Raw genomic sequence first — 18107 nt, 5'->3', positions numbered from 1 at the left:
ATTGAGATTATCAAATAGTTTTTATCCTTCAATTTGTTAATATGGTGTATCACATTGATTGATTTGCGTATATTGAAGAATCCTTGCATCCCTGGGATAAATCCTACTTGATCATGGTGTATGATCCTTTTAGTGTGTTGTTGGATTCTGTCTGCTAGTATTTTGTTGAGGATTTTTACATCTATACTCCTCAGTGATATTCGTTTGTAATTTTCTTTTTTTTTGTAGTATCCTTATCATGTTTTGGTATCAGGGTGATGGTGACCTCATAGAATGAGTTTGGGAGTGTTCCTTCCTCTGCAGTTTTTTGGAAGAGTTTGAGAAGGATCGATGTTAGCTCTTCTCTACATGTTTGATGGAATTCGCCTATGAAGCCATCTGGTCCTGGGTGTTTGTTTGTTGGAAGATTTTTAATCACAGTTTCAATTTCATTACTTGTGATTGGTCTGTTCATATTCCCTATTTCTTCCTTGTTCAGTCTTGGAAGGTTATATCTTTCTAAGAATTTGTCCATTTCTTCCAGGTTGTCCATTTTATTGGCATAGAATTGCTTGTAGTAGTCTCTTTGGATGCTTTGTATTTCTGCGGTGTCCGCAGTAACTTCTCCTTTTTCACTTCTAATCTTACTGATTTGAGTCCTTTCTCTCTTTTTCTTGTTGAGTCTGGCTAAAGGTTTATCAATTTTGTTTGTCTTCTCAAAGAACCAGCTTTTAGTTTTATTGATCTTTGCTATTGTTTTCTTTGTTTCTATTTCATTTATGTCTGCTCTGATCTTTATGATTTCTTTCCTTCTGCTAACTTTGGGTTTTGTTTGTTCTTCTTTCTCTAGTTCCTTTAGGTGTAAGGTTAGATTGTTTATTTCAGATTTTTCTTGTTTCTTGAGGTAGGCCTGTATTGCTATAAACTTCCCTCTTAGAACTGCTTTTGCTCCATCCCATAGGTTTGGATTGTCATGTTTTCTTTGTCATTTGTCTCTAGGTATTTTTTTATTTACTTTTTGATTTCTTCAGTGATCTCTTGGATATTTAGTAACATATTGTTTAGCCTCCATATGTTTGTGTTTTTTACACTTTTTTCCCTGTAATTGATTTCTAATCTCATAGCGTTGTGGTCAGAACAGATGCTTGATATGATTTCAATTTTCCTAAATTTACTGAGGCTTTGTTTGTGACCCAAGATGTGTTCTATCCTGGAGAATGTTCCGTGTGCACTTGAAAAGAAAGTGTAATCTGCTGGTTTTGGATGGAATGTCCTATAAATATCAATTAAATCTATCTGGTCTATTGTGTCATTTAAAGCTTGTGTTTCCTTATTAATTTTCTGTCTGGATGATCTGTCCATTGGTGTAAGTGAGGTGTTAAAGTCCCCCACTATTATTGTGTTACTGTCGATTTCCTCTTTTATAGCTGTTATCATTTGCCTTGTGTATTGAGGTGCTCCTATGTTGGGTGCATATATATTTATAACTGTAACCTTTTTTATTTTAAAGTCTATTTTATCTGATATGACTATTGCTACTCCAGCTTTCTTTTGATTTCCATTTGCATGGAATATCTTTTTCCATCCTCTCACTTTCAGTCTGTATGTGTCCCTAGGTCTGAAGTGGGTCTCTTGTAGACAGCATATATATGGGTCTTGTTTTTGTATCCTTTCAATGAGCCTGTCTTTTGGTTGGAGCATTTAATCCATTCACATTTAAGGTAATTATCAATATGTATGTTTCTATAACCATTTTCTTAATAATTATAGGTTTGTTTTGCAGGTCCTTTTCTTCTCTTGTGTTTCTCACTTAGAGAAGTTCCTTTAGCATTTGTTGTAGAGGTGGTTTGGTGGTGCAGAATTCTCTTAGCTTTTGCTTCTGTGTAAAGCTTTTGATTTCTCCATCGAATCTGAATGAGATCCTTGCCGGGTAGAGTAATCTTGGTTGTAGGTTCTTCCCTTTCATCACCTTAAGTATATTGTGCCACTCCCTTCTGGCTTGTAGAGTTTCTGCTGAGAAATCAGCTGTTAACCCTATGGGAGTTCCCTTGTATGTTATTTGTCATTTGTCCCTTGTTGCTTTTAATACTTTTTCTTTGTCTTTAATTTTTGTCAATTTGATTACTATGTGTCTCGGCATGTTTATCCTTGGGTTTATCCTGCCAGGGACTCTCTGCACTTCCTGGACTTGGGTGGCTATTTCCTTTCCCATGTTAGGGAAGTTTTTCACTATAATCTCTTCAAATATTTTCTCGGGTCCTTTCTCTCTCTCTTCTCCTTCTGGGACCCCTCTAATGCAAATCTTGTTGCTTTAATGTTGTCCCAGAGGTCTCTTAGGCTGTCTTCATTTCTTTTCATTCTTTTTTCTTTATTCTGTTCCGCAGCAGTGAATTCCACCGTTCTGTCTTCCAGATCACTTATCCATTCTTCTGCCTCAGTTATTCTGCTATTGATTCTTTCTAGTGTATTTTTCATTTCAGTTATTGTATTGTTCATCTCTGTTTGTTTGTTCTTTAATTCTTCTAGGTCTTTGTTAAACATTTTTTGCATCTTCTCGATCTTTGCCTCCATTCTTTTTCCGAGGTCCTGGATCATCTTCACTATCATTATTCTGAATTCTTTTTCTGGAAGATTGCGTATCTCCACTTCATTTAGTTGTTTTTCTGGGTTTTTATCTTGTTCCTTCATCTGATACAAAGTCCTCTGCCTTTTCATCTTGTCTGTCTTCCTGTGAATGTGGTTTTTGATCCACAGGCTGCAGAATTATAGTTCTTCTTGCTTTTGCTGTCTGCCCTCTGGTGGATGAGGCTATCTCAGAGGCTTGTGCAAGCTTCCTGATGGGCAGGACTGGTGGTGGGTAGAGCTGTGTGTTGATCTGGTGGGCAGAGCTCAGTAAAACTTTAATCCACTTGTCAGCCGATGGGTGGGGCTGGGTTCCCTCCCTGTTGGTTGTTTGGCCTGAGGCGACCCAACACTGGAGCCTACCCAGCTCTTTGGTGGGGCTAATGGTGGGCTCTGAGAGGGCTCACGCCAAGGTGTACTTCCCAGAGCTTCTGCTGTCAATGTCCTTGTCCTCACAGTGAGCCACAGCCACCCCCCGCCTCTGCAGGAGACCCTCCAACACTAGCAGGTAGGTCTGGTTCAGTCTCCCCCGGGGTCACTGCTCCTTCCCCTGGGTCCCGATGCACACACTACTTTGTGTGTGCCCTCCAAGAGTGGAGTCTCTGTTTCCCCAAGTCCTGTCAAAGTCCTGCAATGAAATCCCACTAGACTTCAAAATCTGATTCTCTAGGAATTCCTCCTCCCGTTGCCGGACCCCCAGGTTGGGAAACCAGATGTGGGGCTCAGAACCTTCACTCCAGTGGGTAGACTTCTGTGGTATAAGTGTTCTCCAGTTTGTAAGTCACCCACCCAGCAGTTATAGGATTTTATTTTATTGTGATTGCACTCCTCCTACCGTCTCACTGTGGCTTCTCCTTTGTCTTTGGATGTGGGGTATCTTTTTTGGTGAGTTCCAGTGTCTTCCTGTTGTTGATTGTTCAGCAGTTAGTTGTGGTTCCGGTGCTCTCACAAGACGGAGTGAGCACATGTCCTTCTATTCAGCCATCTTGAACCAATCTTGAAACTGGAAGAGATGCATTTTTAAATAGTTTAAGAATAAAAGGATGAGAAAAGATATACCATGCAACCAATAAACAAAAAGGCTGTAGTGACTATGTTAATATCAGATAAAATATACTTCCAAACTATTACTAATGATAGAGGTATTTCACAATCAGAAATGACAAATGAGCAAGTTCACTGGGGAGACATAACAAATATATATATATATATATATATATATATATATATGCAGAAATTAAATGGTATGAGAAACAAACTCAAAATTATGGTTGGAGATTTGAACATCTCCCTCTTAGCAATTGACAGAAAAATTAGACAAAATAAGTAAGATCATAGAAAGTATGAAAAAATCTATCACTCTGACCTAATAACTTTTATAAAATACTACATCCAACAACAGTAGAATATTATTATTTTTAAGTGCACATGATACGGTTTACAAAGATGGATGCATGCCATGCTATAAGACAACTTTCAATAAATTTTAAGAGATTGAAATTTCCAGGATAGAAATATTCCACAATAAAATTAAATCAGAAATCAATAATATAAAGATATCTGGAAAATCCCCCAATAATTGAAAATTAGAAACACACTTCTTATTAATCCATGGGAAAAATAAATAAATAAGGAAAATTAGAAAATATTTCAAATTATATGATAATTTGCAGGATGTAGTGCATAGAGAGAAATTTAAAACCTTTTGTGCTAATATTAGAAAAGAAGAAAGGGCTAACATCAATGATATGTTTCTAAAGTATAAAAAATAAGGGCAAAATAAGTCAAAAGAAAGTGAAAGCAGTGGTTTCGCTGGTGAATTCTATCAGACATTTAAGGAAAAAATAACACTAATCTCATACAAACTCATCCAGAAAATATTGGGAGTAGGCAAAACTTCCATCTTGTTTTACAAGTCCAGGATTACCATGATACCAAAACCTGACAAAAGAAAAGAAAATTACAAGACAACATTACTCATAAGCATAGGTAAAAAATCCTTATCCAATTTAGCAAATTGAACCCACCTTATATAAAAAAGATAATACTGTATGTCCTAAATTGGGTTTATCCCAAGAATGCAAGGTTGGATTAACAGTAGAAAATTGATCAGTTTATCATATCAGAAAAATAAATAAGAAAAATTATTTACAATAAATTCAAAAGACACTTCTGATAAAAATCCAACACCAATTCATGTTAATGTCCCTCAATACATTAGAAATATGAGAATTTCCTCAATCTGATAAAATGTACATATGAAAAATCGACAGCTAGCCTCATACTTAATGGTAGAAGACCTAGTGTTTTCTTCCTAAGATTGGGAACAAAGTGAGTATCTCCATTCTCAACCCTTCTATTCAACATTTTCCTGGTAATCCTAGTCAGTGCAATAAAGTAAGTGAAAAATGAAAGCATACACTTCAGAAAGGAAGAAGTAAAACTCATTCATATATGACATGATTATACAGAAAATCTAAAAGAATCTATAAAACAACTGTTTGAACTAATGAGGAAATTTAGCAGGATACAAAATTAATATAAAAATTAATTTACTTTTATATATAATCAACAAGTGATTGGAAAAGTTAATGTAAAACAATCCATTTTAATAACTTCTAAAACCAAAATATTTAGGAATAACTTGACGTGAGGCATGTCATAGATACCTCTACAATGACAACTGCAAAACATTTCTGAAAGAAATTAAAGAAGATTGATGTCAGTGGAGAGATATATCACGTTCATGAATAAAAAAACAATATTAATTGGATGTCAGTTCTCTCTAAATTGATCTATAGAGTCAACAAAATCCCAATAAGAATCCCCCCCAGGTTTTTTTGGAGAAATTGAGAGCTGATTCTAACATTTCTATTGAAATTCAAAGGACCCAGAATATTTAGACTGCTCTTGAAAAAGAGCAAAGTTGGAGAATTTTCACTCCCTGACTTCAAACATACCAGATTTTGACACGTGATGGAAGCAAGTAAGTGGAAGCAGATGGCCTCACCTGAAATCCCCCCGGTGCAGGGAGGGCAGCATTCCAGGGGAGTAGGGATGAGATTCTGACTGTAGTGTCTGGTGCCTACCTCCAGCAGTGCTGACGCAGTCTGGGTACTGGGCCGCTCCTGTGCTGTGATTTTAGGCACGTAGCCTCTAAGTGGTGTGCATAATCCTCCTGATAACCCTGTGCCTTACCTAATAACCTGTGATACATTCAGTGTCTGCTTAAATGAGCAAAAGTTGTTTCTTTTAATAGCAACAGGGAACCCTGATTGCTACAAATGCTAGGAAGAAAAATAAAGAAGGATTAAGGGACAAAGGGTTATGTTGCTATTAAAAGAAACAACTTTTGCTCATTTAAGCAGAAAATGAAGGGTGGGATTGGGAGGGTGGGAGGGAGACACAAGGGGGAGGGGATATGGGGATATATGTATGTATATGAATAGCTGATTCACTTTGTTATATGGCAGAAACTAACACACATTGTAAAGCAATTATACTATAATAAAGATGTTAAAAAAAAGGTTATGGGTCTGTGTTTTGATATGGGGTAAGAATGAACTCTGAGGAAGTGACATTTAAACAGAGACGATATTATTCCATTTTAGTTTGTAAAGAAAAAATGTTTCACATGTGTATATATGTCTACATGAACATATAAAAATATGAATAGGTGATTGTGGTAGGCTGATAATTGATCCCAAAGATATGTCCGTATCCTAATCCCTGCAAGTTATAAATGTTACCTTATTTGGAAAAAAGGGTGATTAAGTTAAAGATCTTGAGATGAAGAGATCATTTTGGATTTTGGCTCAGTGAAATTGATGTTGAACTGCTGGCTTGCAGAACTGCAGCTTATTTTAAGCTCCAAATTTGTGGTTATTTGTTATAGCAGCCACAGAAGACGAATGAGATAATATTTTCGACCGTAACACTAAGGATCTGGAAGGAGGATGGGAAGAGAGGTTAGATGTGAGAGGAAGATAGGAGTATGAATATGTGTACCACAAAATCTTATTGTAAATTAAAAGTAGATGGATGTGGGCTTTCCTGGTGGCGCAGTGGTTGAGAGTCCGTCTGCCGATGCAGGGGATGCGGGTTCGTGCCCCGGTCCAGGAGGATCCCACATGCCACGGAGCGGCTGGGCCCGTGAGCCACGGCCGCTGAGCATGCGCGTCCGGAGCCTGTGCTCCGCAACGGGAGGGGCCACAGCAGTGAGAGGCCCGCATACCGCAAAAAAAAAAAAAAAAAAAAAAAAAAAAAGTAGATGGATGCAAAACAAGAACATGCATTTTATTAAAATATATAAAAACAAAAAATTTGTATTAAACATGCAAGAAGGATTGCTGATGGGGAGGGAATGGGAATGAGGATAGAGGGAAATACATGACAACAGAAATGAAAAATTCAGTTGAAGGATTGGAACATAAAGTTAAGGAAACTTCCAATAAGATGAAGCAAAGAGAGAAAGAGATGAAAAGTAGAAGAGAAAAAGAGTAATAAGTAAGAGGACCCAATAGTCTAGCGACCCAATAGCTACATAAAGAGCAATCCAGAAAGAGAGAGAAAAAAAAGGGGGGTGTAGTCATCAAAGAAGTAATTCAAAAAAATTCTCCTCTATAACTTGATGTTAGACTGGAGCGAGAATGCAGAATAAAATAAGATTGGGGAAACAGGCAGGGATTAGATCATAAAGATTCTGGAGGCTGCTTCAAGGAAACTTTGCTAGAGCTAATCCTGTTTAGAATGGCTCTAAAACCTCTTCTAACCTGCCTGCTCACCCAGGAATTTTTACATAATCTTCAAGACCCACTGTAACATCACTTCCTCAGGAAGCCAGCCTGGACTCATTTAGCCAAAGTAAACAGTTCTTCCAATATGTTTCTCTTATAGAACTCATTGCATTATAATAAATTGTTAATCAGTGTCTGTTTTATCTGCTAGAAGGAGGTATGTATGCTTAGGGGCAGAGGCTGGATGGGGCTCACTTATCTTTGAACTTGCAATGCTTGGCACTAGGTAGTAACTCAATGGTCTTGAGTTACTTTATTTCACCTTGGCCCCAAGTTAAGAATTTCCCAGTCTTCAAACATTAACCCTTCCCAAATAGTAAATAAGTTGAAGATAAGTGAAGCCTCTTATTTTTTTGTGCCAGAAAATTGTGAGGGTGAGAGTAACATAGCAGCCGTCATGTTCGAGTGCCAAGCCCTTCACATAGTTTATCACCAGTGCTCACAGCCATCTTACAAGATAGGCATTATAATCCCAGTCACACAGATGGAGAAACTGACCTGTGGTCCAAAGTCACATACAGCTAGTACAGTCATCCCTTGGTATCAGAGGGTATCGGTTCCCCAGTGCATATGCTCAAGTCCCTTATACAAAATGGCATAGAATTTGCATATATCTTACAGCACACCCTTCCATTTGCTTTAAATCATTTCTAGATTACTTATAATACCCAATACAGTGTAAACGATGTATAAATAGTTGTAAACAGAATTTAAATGATATGTAAATCGTTGCTACTGCTTGGCAAATTCAAATTTTGTTTTTTGGAAATTTCCAAAAAAATTAAAAAATATATTTTCAGTCCCCTCCCTCCTTGGTTGAATTCGAGAAATGCAGAAGCAGGATACAGAGGGCCGACTAGTGCCTTGAACTGAGCCTCTGCCTCAGGGGGGATACTCCCAGCCACTCCGCCATGCGTCTTCAGCATTCCTGCAAATATTTTTCTAATCCGGGTACTTCACATCAGTTAATTCATTGCCATGTTACTAATGTCTGGCTTCAGTGATTACAAACACCACATCGTTTACCCACTACGAAAAATAACACACTTTAAATAAAAAATCTGGGCTGCTCTTGCCTTCTGAGACGGACTGCATTCTGCCTATGGAATGTGTATCTCTCTAAATAAACTTGCTTTCACTTAAAAAAAAAAAAGGGGTCGTTATGAACCTAATTTTCTAATTCACATTTGTGTTTTTAAGTTTAGGTGTTCCCTATCTTTTCTGTGTCTACCTAGCTTCCTTTCTTACTCTTAGTATTCCTAAATTTTACTCATTTTAAGGTAGGGGGTTCAACTATATGAAATATAGACTCATCCTTTTTTTTTTTTTTTTTTCCTCTCATACAGAGAGAAAAAGTACAGCACATCCTAAGTGGTGGACATAAACAGCCTATGCCTTAAAAAAAAATTCCTTGCTCCGCCCTCCGCCCGCCCTCGCCCCCCCTCCCGGAGCACCTCCCTATCCTCTAGGGCCGCGTGGAACTCCCGGGGGCGCTTCCCGTAGGGAATCTGGGATGCCTGGGCCCGGCTGAGCAATCGCCGCCCGCCTTTCCGCTCGTTCAAGGTCGAGTCCGAGGGTGCGGGCTTGGACCCGGGAGCTGCGGCGCAGGAGTCCGCGCACTGCCCATGGACTCGTCGGGGGACCCCGAAGGCCCACGCCCCCCAGGAGGTTACAGAGAGCAGCGAGGCCGGATGTACCTCTGTGGCTTGGGTCGTGTCTCTTTAACAGCAATTCAATTAGCTTTAGCGTGCTTTGTTTGCGAGAGATTCGAAAAGGAGGGGCCTGGCAGTGGGGCTCGGGTCAGCGTGTTTTTTCTCTCTGGAAAGGGTTAAAGTTTGCGCACTGGGGTGGTGCGGATGTGGCCTCTAATGACTTTCTCTCTGTAGCTCTACGTTTAAGTACTATGTGTTTAAGAATGCATTCAAATAAGTGTGCCTGTTCGACAAACGAAAACGAGCCCCACTGTTGTCCCTCTCGCCCCTTTAACTTTCTCTCAGTTCCCTTCCTCATCCACTACCAAAATTTTTAAGTCTTAAGACTTCCTCCTGTTGCACAGATTTCTTTTTCTAGACAACAATGGCAACCTCTGAAAAAACAGAGCAATTCAAATATACTTTTCTTACTTAAATTTCTTTTATCTCAAAACCATTTAATTTAAAAATAGCAAATAGATTTACTGGATGTTTGGAACTGAGTAAATGACCTCGTGTCTTTAAATTAAATGGAAATTTAGCCCTGGGAATAAGTATTAAATTAATTGATGCAGAAGACCTGTAATTATTGTAAAACACTGATTTACAGATTCATGGCACTTGTCTTTCCAGGAGCTGCCATTGTAAGTATTAATTCTCCAGTTGAATGATTTAGCTTATTTTCTCCTACTTACACTTCACTTGACTTCAATAGTACCCTCTTAATAAACCGCTAACATGACATGCTCAAAATGTGATTGAGTCCATGTAGCATATGAAGCTAGTAACTTGAGAAAGCACACTATACTTCAGAGAACAGTACTCTGGAGAGCACCCTGTGGCCTCATCCTTCTTGAAGGAATCTATTAAAGGTGAAAGAAATAGACCTTATGGTGAAGGCAAAACAAAGCAGATGGTTTGATAAATTGTGCACTGAAATCCTAATAGGGAATAGTATGTAAATGAAAGTGATATATTTTGAAAATTGCAGTGATATACAGGGATTGTGTTACATTTGATCAAATGTGCTGTATTCAAAATAGCCCTTAGCTCAGCAAATGTTATCTTGAGTGCATTTCTGTGCACAGAAGTGACATTTCTGTACTTTGATCAGTAGCCCCAATTACATGTCTGTAATTACAGCATGTTTGCCTTCAAGGTGATGGCCCTCCAGGAGGTGCAAGGGAGACATCCAGGCAGCTTTCAAGAGAACAGATTTTTGTACTGATATCAGCAGCTTCCATTAACTTAGGTTCCATGATGTGCTATTCTATCCTTGGACCTTTTTTCCCCAAAGAGGTAAGACATTTTTATATCCTTATGAACTATTAGTGCTTTTAAAAAGCCTTTGAAATATTTCATTTGGGGGATGTAAAAATCTGCATATGGCAAAGACGATGTATAGAACTTCAGCCAACAGAAGACTTCTTAGAGAATATTTGATACCAGAAAAAAAAAATTCAGTAAAAATAACATCATCTTGGGAAGTAATTCACCTAAGTATAATTGACCTTCTGAGGATTACTTTGCTTACCATGTAGTCTGATTCATGTGTTTGGTTTCTGCAACTGAAAAAAAAAAAAAAAGGAAGTGCACTGAATAACTGAGATTTTAACGTTATTGCAAAAGATCTACGTGAAGACAGTGTTTCCTGGAGTTTGGGTTTATTAATATTTTGGAATTAGGAAGGCATGGTCCACTAAATGCCCTTTTCTGACTTGAATTTCATATGGAATGTAGTGGCAGTGTTTGTGCCAAGGAGGAATTCTGATTAGTATTGATTAGGTCCTTCTAATCATAGTGTTTTATGTGGTGTTAGGGTCTATGGATAATGGCACAGACTCGAAGGAATAACCCCTAGAGAATCCACCTGGAATCTGGAGGTTGGTGAGGTATAGTATGGAAGGAATGGTACTGACTTGGCTGAGTGGAGATAACCTGCCCATGTGTTTTGCTTCATGCTCTTTGCCAAAGCCTCATGATGCACGGTCCCCTCCCAGTCCTCTGACTTCTTTGATAACATGTGGTCCTTCCTTCTGTGTGCTACAAAAGATGAGAAACATGGCTTCTCTGCTAAAGGAGCAGTACAGCTCTGTAGCCATAAGTGCTTTTTAGTTTTCAGTGTACTTTCCCACACATTATCCCATTTGGTTTCCATAGCAACTCCATAAGATAGGCAGAATAGCCAGAATCTCATAATGTTGCAAATGAAGAAACAGATTCCGAGGTTAAGTGACTGGCCCAGTTCAATTCCGTTTACTGAACGGGAATGGGAGATTTAACGACTTCCCACCCTAGAGTGTGCTAGGCGTTGGATGTGTTAGGGCTGGAAAAAAGATGAGGAAAATGTCCCTCTCTCGTCTGTCCATTGGGAGTGAAAAAGTATGACAACAAAAAGTTGCAGAGGGGCTTTCCAGGTGGCGCAGTGGTTGAGAGTCCGCCTGCTGATGCAGGGGACACGGGTTCGTGCCCTGGTCCGGGAGGATCCCACGTGCTGCGGGGCGGCTGGGCCGGTGAGCCATGACCGCTGAGCCTGCGCGTCCGGAGCCTGTGCTCCGCAACGGGAGAGGCCACAACAGTGAGAGGCCCGCATACCGCAAAAAAAAAAAAAAAGTTGCAGAGTATTTGGATCTCCTTGAAGAGGATGTCCAAAATGTTAGGAGACTCTAGGGAAGGGAATGGTTAATTTTGCCACGGGAGAGGCTGGCTGGTGTGGAAGGGAGGGAGAGAAGGAGTAATACTGAAAGGGGCTTGGCGGCATAACCCTAAGATGAGTCAAAGAGGTGTTCTAGGTTAGAAACCCGCAGGGGATAGTCACGAGATTAGCAAAGTAAATAGCGTGTTCTTAGGGAAGCACGGACGAAGGTGGGGCTTAGGCCTGGGGTTCAGTTAGGTCCGATGGGAGCAGAGGATCTGAGAAGGCAGGTTGGTGCTCGAATGCAAGGGTCCTTCCATGTAGGCCAAAGATGTAGTCAGTAAGAAGTCATCAGAGGTGCTTGGGCAAGACAGAGTAAGTAGACTGAGTAGATACCGGTTTTGGAAAAAAATAGTGATGGATGGAGCCTGTAGAATTACGATGGAGAAGAACGGGAGTAAGTGGGCCATCAAGTTAGAAGGGTATTTCCCTGTTCAGCTGGAACTCAGCAAGGGCACCTAGTGTTAGATTCCTCTTAGTGGAGTACAGACAAAGGAAAAGGAGGCTGTTGCTGTGTGCCTTTTTTGTTTTTTCTTTCTCAAAGTTTTTGATTTAGTTTATTGCGTCCAAGAGGCAGGGGAGAGAGCATTCTAACTTTAATAGGTGTAGATTTGAAGAGTGGGCTCTTTTTCATTTTTAATAACAGCCTTAGGGTTGACAAATGCACTGTCAAAACTTGCTCTTTCTCCTTCGTATTCTGTTAACCTTCCTATTAGCTAGAGCCAACTAGATCAAGGGAGAGCAAGGCCCTTCTTCTTTTTTTTTTTTTTTGCGGTACGCGGGCCTCTCACTGTTGTGGCCTCACCCGTTGCGGAGCACAGGCTCCGGACGCACAGGCTCAGCGGCCATGGCTCACGGGCCCAGCCACTCCACGGCATGTGGGATCTTCCCGGACCGGGGCACGAACCCATGTCCCCTGCATCGGCAGGCGGACTCTCAACCACTGCGCCACCAGGGAAGCCCAAGGCCCTTCTTCTTAATTTCTGGCACAGGATTCTTATTTCTACTCATCCTTTTTGTGGCCCCCTCCTTCTTTGGCAGAGGATTATAAGTGAACTAGAAGTTGCTTTTAATAGCTGTTCTTGCTGTCCTAATGTGAAGCAGGATCCGCATGCCAAAAGTGGTATTCAGTTACTGCTGTGGTATGTGATTCTAGGACATCCTAAGTCACCATCCTGCTTCCACAGAGAATGTGGGAACCCGTGCAAGATGGAAGCTGACATGACTGCTGGGACCATGACACAAGTAACTTTTGCAAGTCTGTGTTCTCATCTGTAAAATGGGGCCAGCTAAAAATACATCCCTTATTTAATTGTTGTTAGAAACCATATAGAACAGCGTGGCTCATAGTGAGGGTTCAATAAATGTTAGTTGCTGTGACTATTGTATATTTTCTGCCAGGCTCTAGAATTAAATACCTTTCAGAGCTATTAAGCAAAGAACATGGATGTGACTTGACCAATGAATGTTCTTTGTACATCTTAATTCACCCCTTTGTTGATACCTTCCCTTCAAGGTACCTGTTTTATGTTACTAGGGCTGTTGTAACAAAGTACCACAGACTGGGGACAACAGAAATTTATGGTCTCACAGTTCTGGTGGCTAGAAGTCCAAAATCAAGGTGTCATTGGCAAGGCTGGTTCCTTCTGAGGGCCGTGAGGGGAAGATCTGTCCCAGACCTCTCTCTCTGGCTTGTAGATGGCCAACTTCTCCGTGTGTCCTTTCATACCATCTTCCCTCTACACGTGTCTCTGTGAAGAAATTTCCCCTTTTTACAAAGATATGAGTAATATTGGATTAGACTCCACCCTTAACGACCTCATTTAAACTGATTACCCCTGCAAAAACTATATCTCCAAATAAGGTTACGTTCTGAGGTACTGAGAGTTAGGACATCAACATAAGAAGTTTGAGGGACACAATGAACCCCGTAACACCACCTGACCTTTGTGTAGTAGAAATGTGGACTCTGTGTTCCTGTCTACACACAGTGTAACCTTTTGCTAGGATACCAATGAAGGCATCGTTCATAGTGAGATCTCTCTTTTCTCCACACCATTATCTCGTGTGATGATTAGTAATGGAAGGGGAATGGCTAATCCTGAGTCTCATAGAATTATGGGCTGAAATCCTGCCCAAGCAGTTTCTACAATGCTCTGGGTTCAACTTCTCCACTGTCTCCCACCACCAGGCACTTAGGGACCACACTTCAGGGGTAGGGGGTGCTTCCTAGAGTGAGGGGACCTTTCCTGCCTATAGTTTAGCCATGAAAAGTAGGGTTCACCTATCTGATTTCCTGTGGTATGCTGCTTTGAGAACTGTAGGGTTTATTTAGAGACATAATAACATAAGAAGAACATTTTCTTTAAAAGACAAGGTTTGAATGATGATCATAACTTCATATGGGAAGCAATAAAGTAAATTTTTATCTTAAAATTGTAGTTAGGGAGAAAAGGTAAAGAAATAGAATTATGGCTGTTGTCGAGGACGGATTTTAAAGGGAGTGTGTGTATGCACATGCATTTCTGTATTCAGAGTAAAGTGATTTGTGGAAGAGCTGAAGCTCTGGCAGAAGGATGAATCTAAGTCGGATCTTCTGACCATAGCTATTCACTGCTGGCTCCTGGGTACCACGCGTGATGCATAGAAGGTGCTCGGTAAATGATTCCTGACTGCCTGAGAGGACAGATGTGTGTTTCAGGCTTAGTGCTTCATGGTATGCCAAGTTGCCAATCTTATCTTTAAGAAATTAAACTCATATTTTAACCCCTTACATGGTTATAGCTAGAACCTGATCTAAGGATCTACCATAGTTCCAGGGTTTTAAAAAGGTTTTCAAACCTTTTGTCTATTCATTTGTACATCACAACTAATAGTAGCATTTGAAGTTCAAAAGAAGTAGATTTAGAATAAATACTATATCATCTGTAGCAAATTTAGGAGCTCACTGATAGAATAGGCTACAAATATTAATAGGGATCATTGATGGGCAATAAACTACTCCAAATGTTTCAGGAGAACAGAGAGAATGTCGGGAGCTGGGGGAGCTTCTTTCATCTGTGTTATTGATGTCAGGAAAGGAAACTTCATCTTCTCTGAACTGTCAGGTGGTTGAGAGTGGGTGTTAGAAACAGAACCACACTGAACAGTCTTTGGGATGACTCATGTGCCAGCTTAAGGAGCTTCCTGTTCTTGAGTTTTTTTGACCAGCAAAGTGATTTTTTAATTTATTTGCACTCAAACCTTCCTCCTGTGTGTTTCTCCTTTTTTAAAAAAATTTAATTTTATTTATTTATTATACAGCAGGTTCTTATTAGTTATCTATTTTATACATATTAGTGTATATATGTCAATCCCAATCTCACAGTTCATGCCCCCGTCCACTTTCCCCCCTTGGTGTCCATACGTTTGTTCTCTACATCTGTGTCTCTATTTCTGCCTTGCAAACTGGTTCATCTGTACCATTTTTCTAGATTCCACATATATGCATTAATATACGATATTTGTTTTTCTCTTTCTGACTTACTTCTCTCTGTATGACAGTCTCTAGGTCCATCCACATCTCTACAAATGAGCTGATTTCATCCCATTTTATGGCTTTATATATTCATCTGTCAGTGGGCATTTAGGTTGCTTTCATGACCTGGCTATTGTAAATACTGCTGCAATGAACATTGGGGTGCATGTGTGTTTTTGAACTATCGTTTTTTCTGGGTATATGCCCAGTAGTGGGATTGCTGGATCATACGATAATTCTGTTTTAGTTAAGGAACCTCCATACTGTTCTCCATAGTGGCTGAATCAATTTACATTTCCACCAACAGTGCAAGAGGGTTCCCTTTTCTCCACACCCTCTCCAGCATTTGTTGTTTGTAGATTTTCTAATGATGCCCATTCTAACTGGTGTGAGGTGATACCTCACTGTAGTTTTGATTTGCATTTTCTCTAATAATTAGTGATGTTGAGCAGCTTTTCATGTGCTTCTTGGCCATCAGTATGTCTTCTTTGGAAAAATGTCTATTTAGGTCTTCTGCCCATTTTTTTTTTTTAGAAGATGTTGGGGGTAGGAGTTTATTAATTTATTTATTTTTGCTGTGTTGGGTCTTCGTTTCTATGTGAGGGCTTTCTCTAGTTGTGGCAAGCGGGGGCCACTCTTCATCGCAGTGCGCGGGCCTCTCACTATCGCGGCCTCTCTTGTTGCGGAGCACAGGCTCCAGACGCGCGGGCTCAGTAGTTGTGGCTCACGGGCCCAGTTGCTCCACGGCATGTGGGATCATCCCAGACCAGGGCTCGAACCCGTGTCCCCTGCATTAGCAGGCAGATTCTCAACCACTGCGCCACCAGGGAAGCCCCAAGATACTTCATATAAATGGAATCATGTAGCGTTTGTTCTTCTATGACTGGCTTACTCCGCTTAGCATAATTTCCTCAAGGTTCATCCATGTTGTTGCAAATGCCAAAATTTCCTTCTTTTTGAGGCTGAATAATATTCCATTTTATGTGTATACCACATTTTCTTTATCTATTCATCAATCAATGGACATTTGTGTTGTTTCTATATCATCTTGGCTATTTCGAATAATACTGCAGTGAACATGGGAGGTGCAGATATATCTGAGACCCTGCTTTCAATTCTTCTGGATATATACTCAGAAGAGGGATTGCTGAATTATATGGTAGTTCTATTTTTAATGTTTTCAGGATCCTCCATATTGTTTTCCATAGTGGCTGCACTATTCTGCATTCCCACCAACAGTGTATAAGGTTCCAATTTCTCCACATCCTCATCAACACTTGTTATCTTTTGTTTTTTTCAATAGTTGTCATCCTAACTGGTTCGAGATGATATCTCATTATGATTTTAATCTGCATTTCCCTGACGATTAGCGATCTTGAGCAGCTTTTCATATATCTGGTGGCCATTTGTATCTCTTTTATAGAAATGTCTGTTCACCTTCTTTGCTCATTTTTAAATCAGGTTCTTTGTGGTGGTGTTTTGGACTATTGAGTTGTAGGAGATTCTTACATATTTTGGATATTAACCCCTTATATAGAGGTGGTTTACAAATACTTTCTTCCATTCTGTAGGTTGCCTTTTCAGTCTGTTGATTGTTTCCTTTGCTGTGAAGATTTTTAGTTTGATGTAGTTCCATTTGTCTGATTTGTTTTGTTGCCTAAGATTTTGGTGTCAAATCCAAGAAATCATTGCCAAGATCGATGTCAAGAAGCCCTCACCCCCTGTTTTCTTCCAGAAGTGTAACAGTTTCAGATTATATGTTTAATTTGCTTTGAGATTATTTTGTGAGTGGTGTAAGATAGGAGTCCAATTTCATTCTTTTGCATGTGGGTATCCAGTTTTCCCAACACCATTTGTCGAAGAGAATATCTCTTCCCCATTGTGTGTCCTTGGCACACTTGTGGAAGATCAATTGACCATATTTATGTGGGTTTATTTCTGAGCTTTCTATTTTGTTCCATTGGTCTATATGTCTGTCTTTATGCCAGTAACACACTGTTTTAATTACTGTACCTTTGTAACTTATTTTTGAAATCAAAAAGTGTGATTCCTCCAGCTTTGTTCTTTTTTCTCTCAAGATCGTAAAGCTAACAATTTTTTATAGGCTTGGTGAGTGAATTACTTTCATGTCAGAGACTAGGTTTAATAGTGTCCTTTCCTTCCTCACCCTGTTTATTTTAAAATAATAATCTTTGAAATTACTCTACAGGTAAAGGTTACAAGAAGATGATGCTCTGATCTAATAGCTCCATTTTTCTATATTGGTGCTAATTTGCCTTTCAAACTTTGTTTTCTTTTCTGTTTCTTTAAAGGCTGAAAAGAAGGGAGCCAGCAATACAGTTATTGGTATGATCTTTGGATGTTATGCTTTGTTTAACTTGCTGGCATCTTTGGTATTTGGAAAATATGTAAGTATTAATTTTTTAAAATTGTGTAATGAGTTATTCTAATTTACTAGTCTAGAACTTCCACTGATACAGAAATAACCACCATTATATTTTATGAATCATGCTTCAGTTGACAGTTCCATTCTTAAAGTTGATTGATTTTTAACTTCTTCCATGTTTGTAAGCAATGCATGTTGTCATTCCATTAAAGACTTATAATGTTTTGTTAACTGTACATATCTTCCCCAAATCTTTTGTTTCCTGATACAGTGGATTTGTTTATGTCACTATAGACTTGTAGCAGTCATCAATTTACACTTTTCTTTGACATTTATTATAGCTTGTACATATTGGAGCAAAATTTATGTTTGTAGCAGGAATGTCTGTCTCAGGAGGAGTTACAGTTCTCTTTGGGTAAGT

General features: G+C 39.5%; 1 protein-coding gene across 7 annotated transcripts in view; it reads left to right on the top strand.

Moving 5' to 3' along the window:
* SLC18B1 (solute carrier family 18 member B1) overlaps positions 1-18107 on the top strand; it is a 47719-nt gene that overhangs the window by 10288 nt on the left and 19324 nt on the right. For 2 of the 7 annotated variants that reach the window (XM_079939256.1, XM_079939257.1), the window contains exons 1-4: positions 8895-9065; positions 10248-10387; positions 17613-17708; positions 18028-18101. In XM_079939256.1, the coding sequence (XP_079795382.1) occupies positions 9023-9065; positions 10248-10387; positions 17613-17708; positions 18028-18101 (353 nt within the window). In that variant the 5' untranslated portion in view covers positions 8895-9022. The other 5 variants (XM_079939259.1, XM_079939260.1, XM_079939262.1 and 2 more) reach the window with 3 other exon arrangements.

Source organism: Stenella coeruleoalba (genome assembly GCF_951394435.1).
Source record: "Stenella coeruleoalba genome assembly, chromosome: 12".
Classification (NCBI taxonomy): domain Eukaryota; kingdom Metazoa; phylum Chordata; class Mammalia; order Artiodactyla; family Delphinidae; genus Stenella; species Stenella coeruleoalba.
Note: the sequence above shows the minus strand (reverse complement) of the source record. Positions and strands in the feature narration are given on the sequence as shown.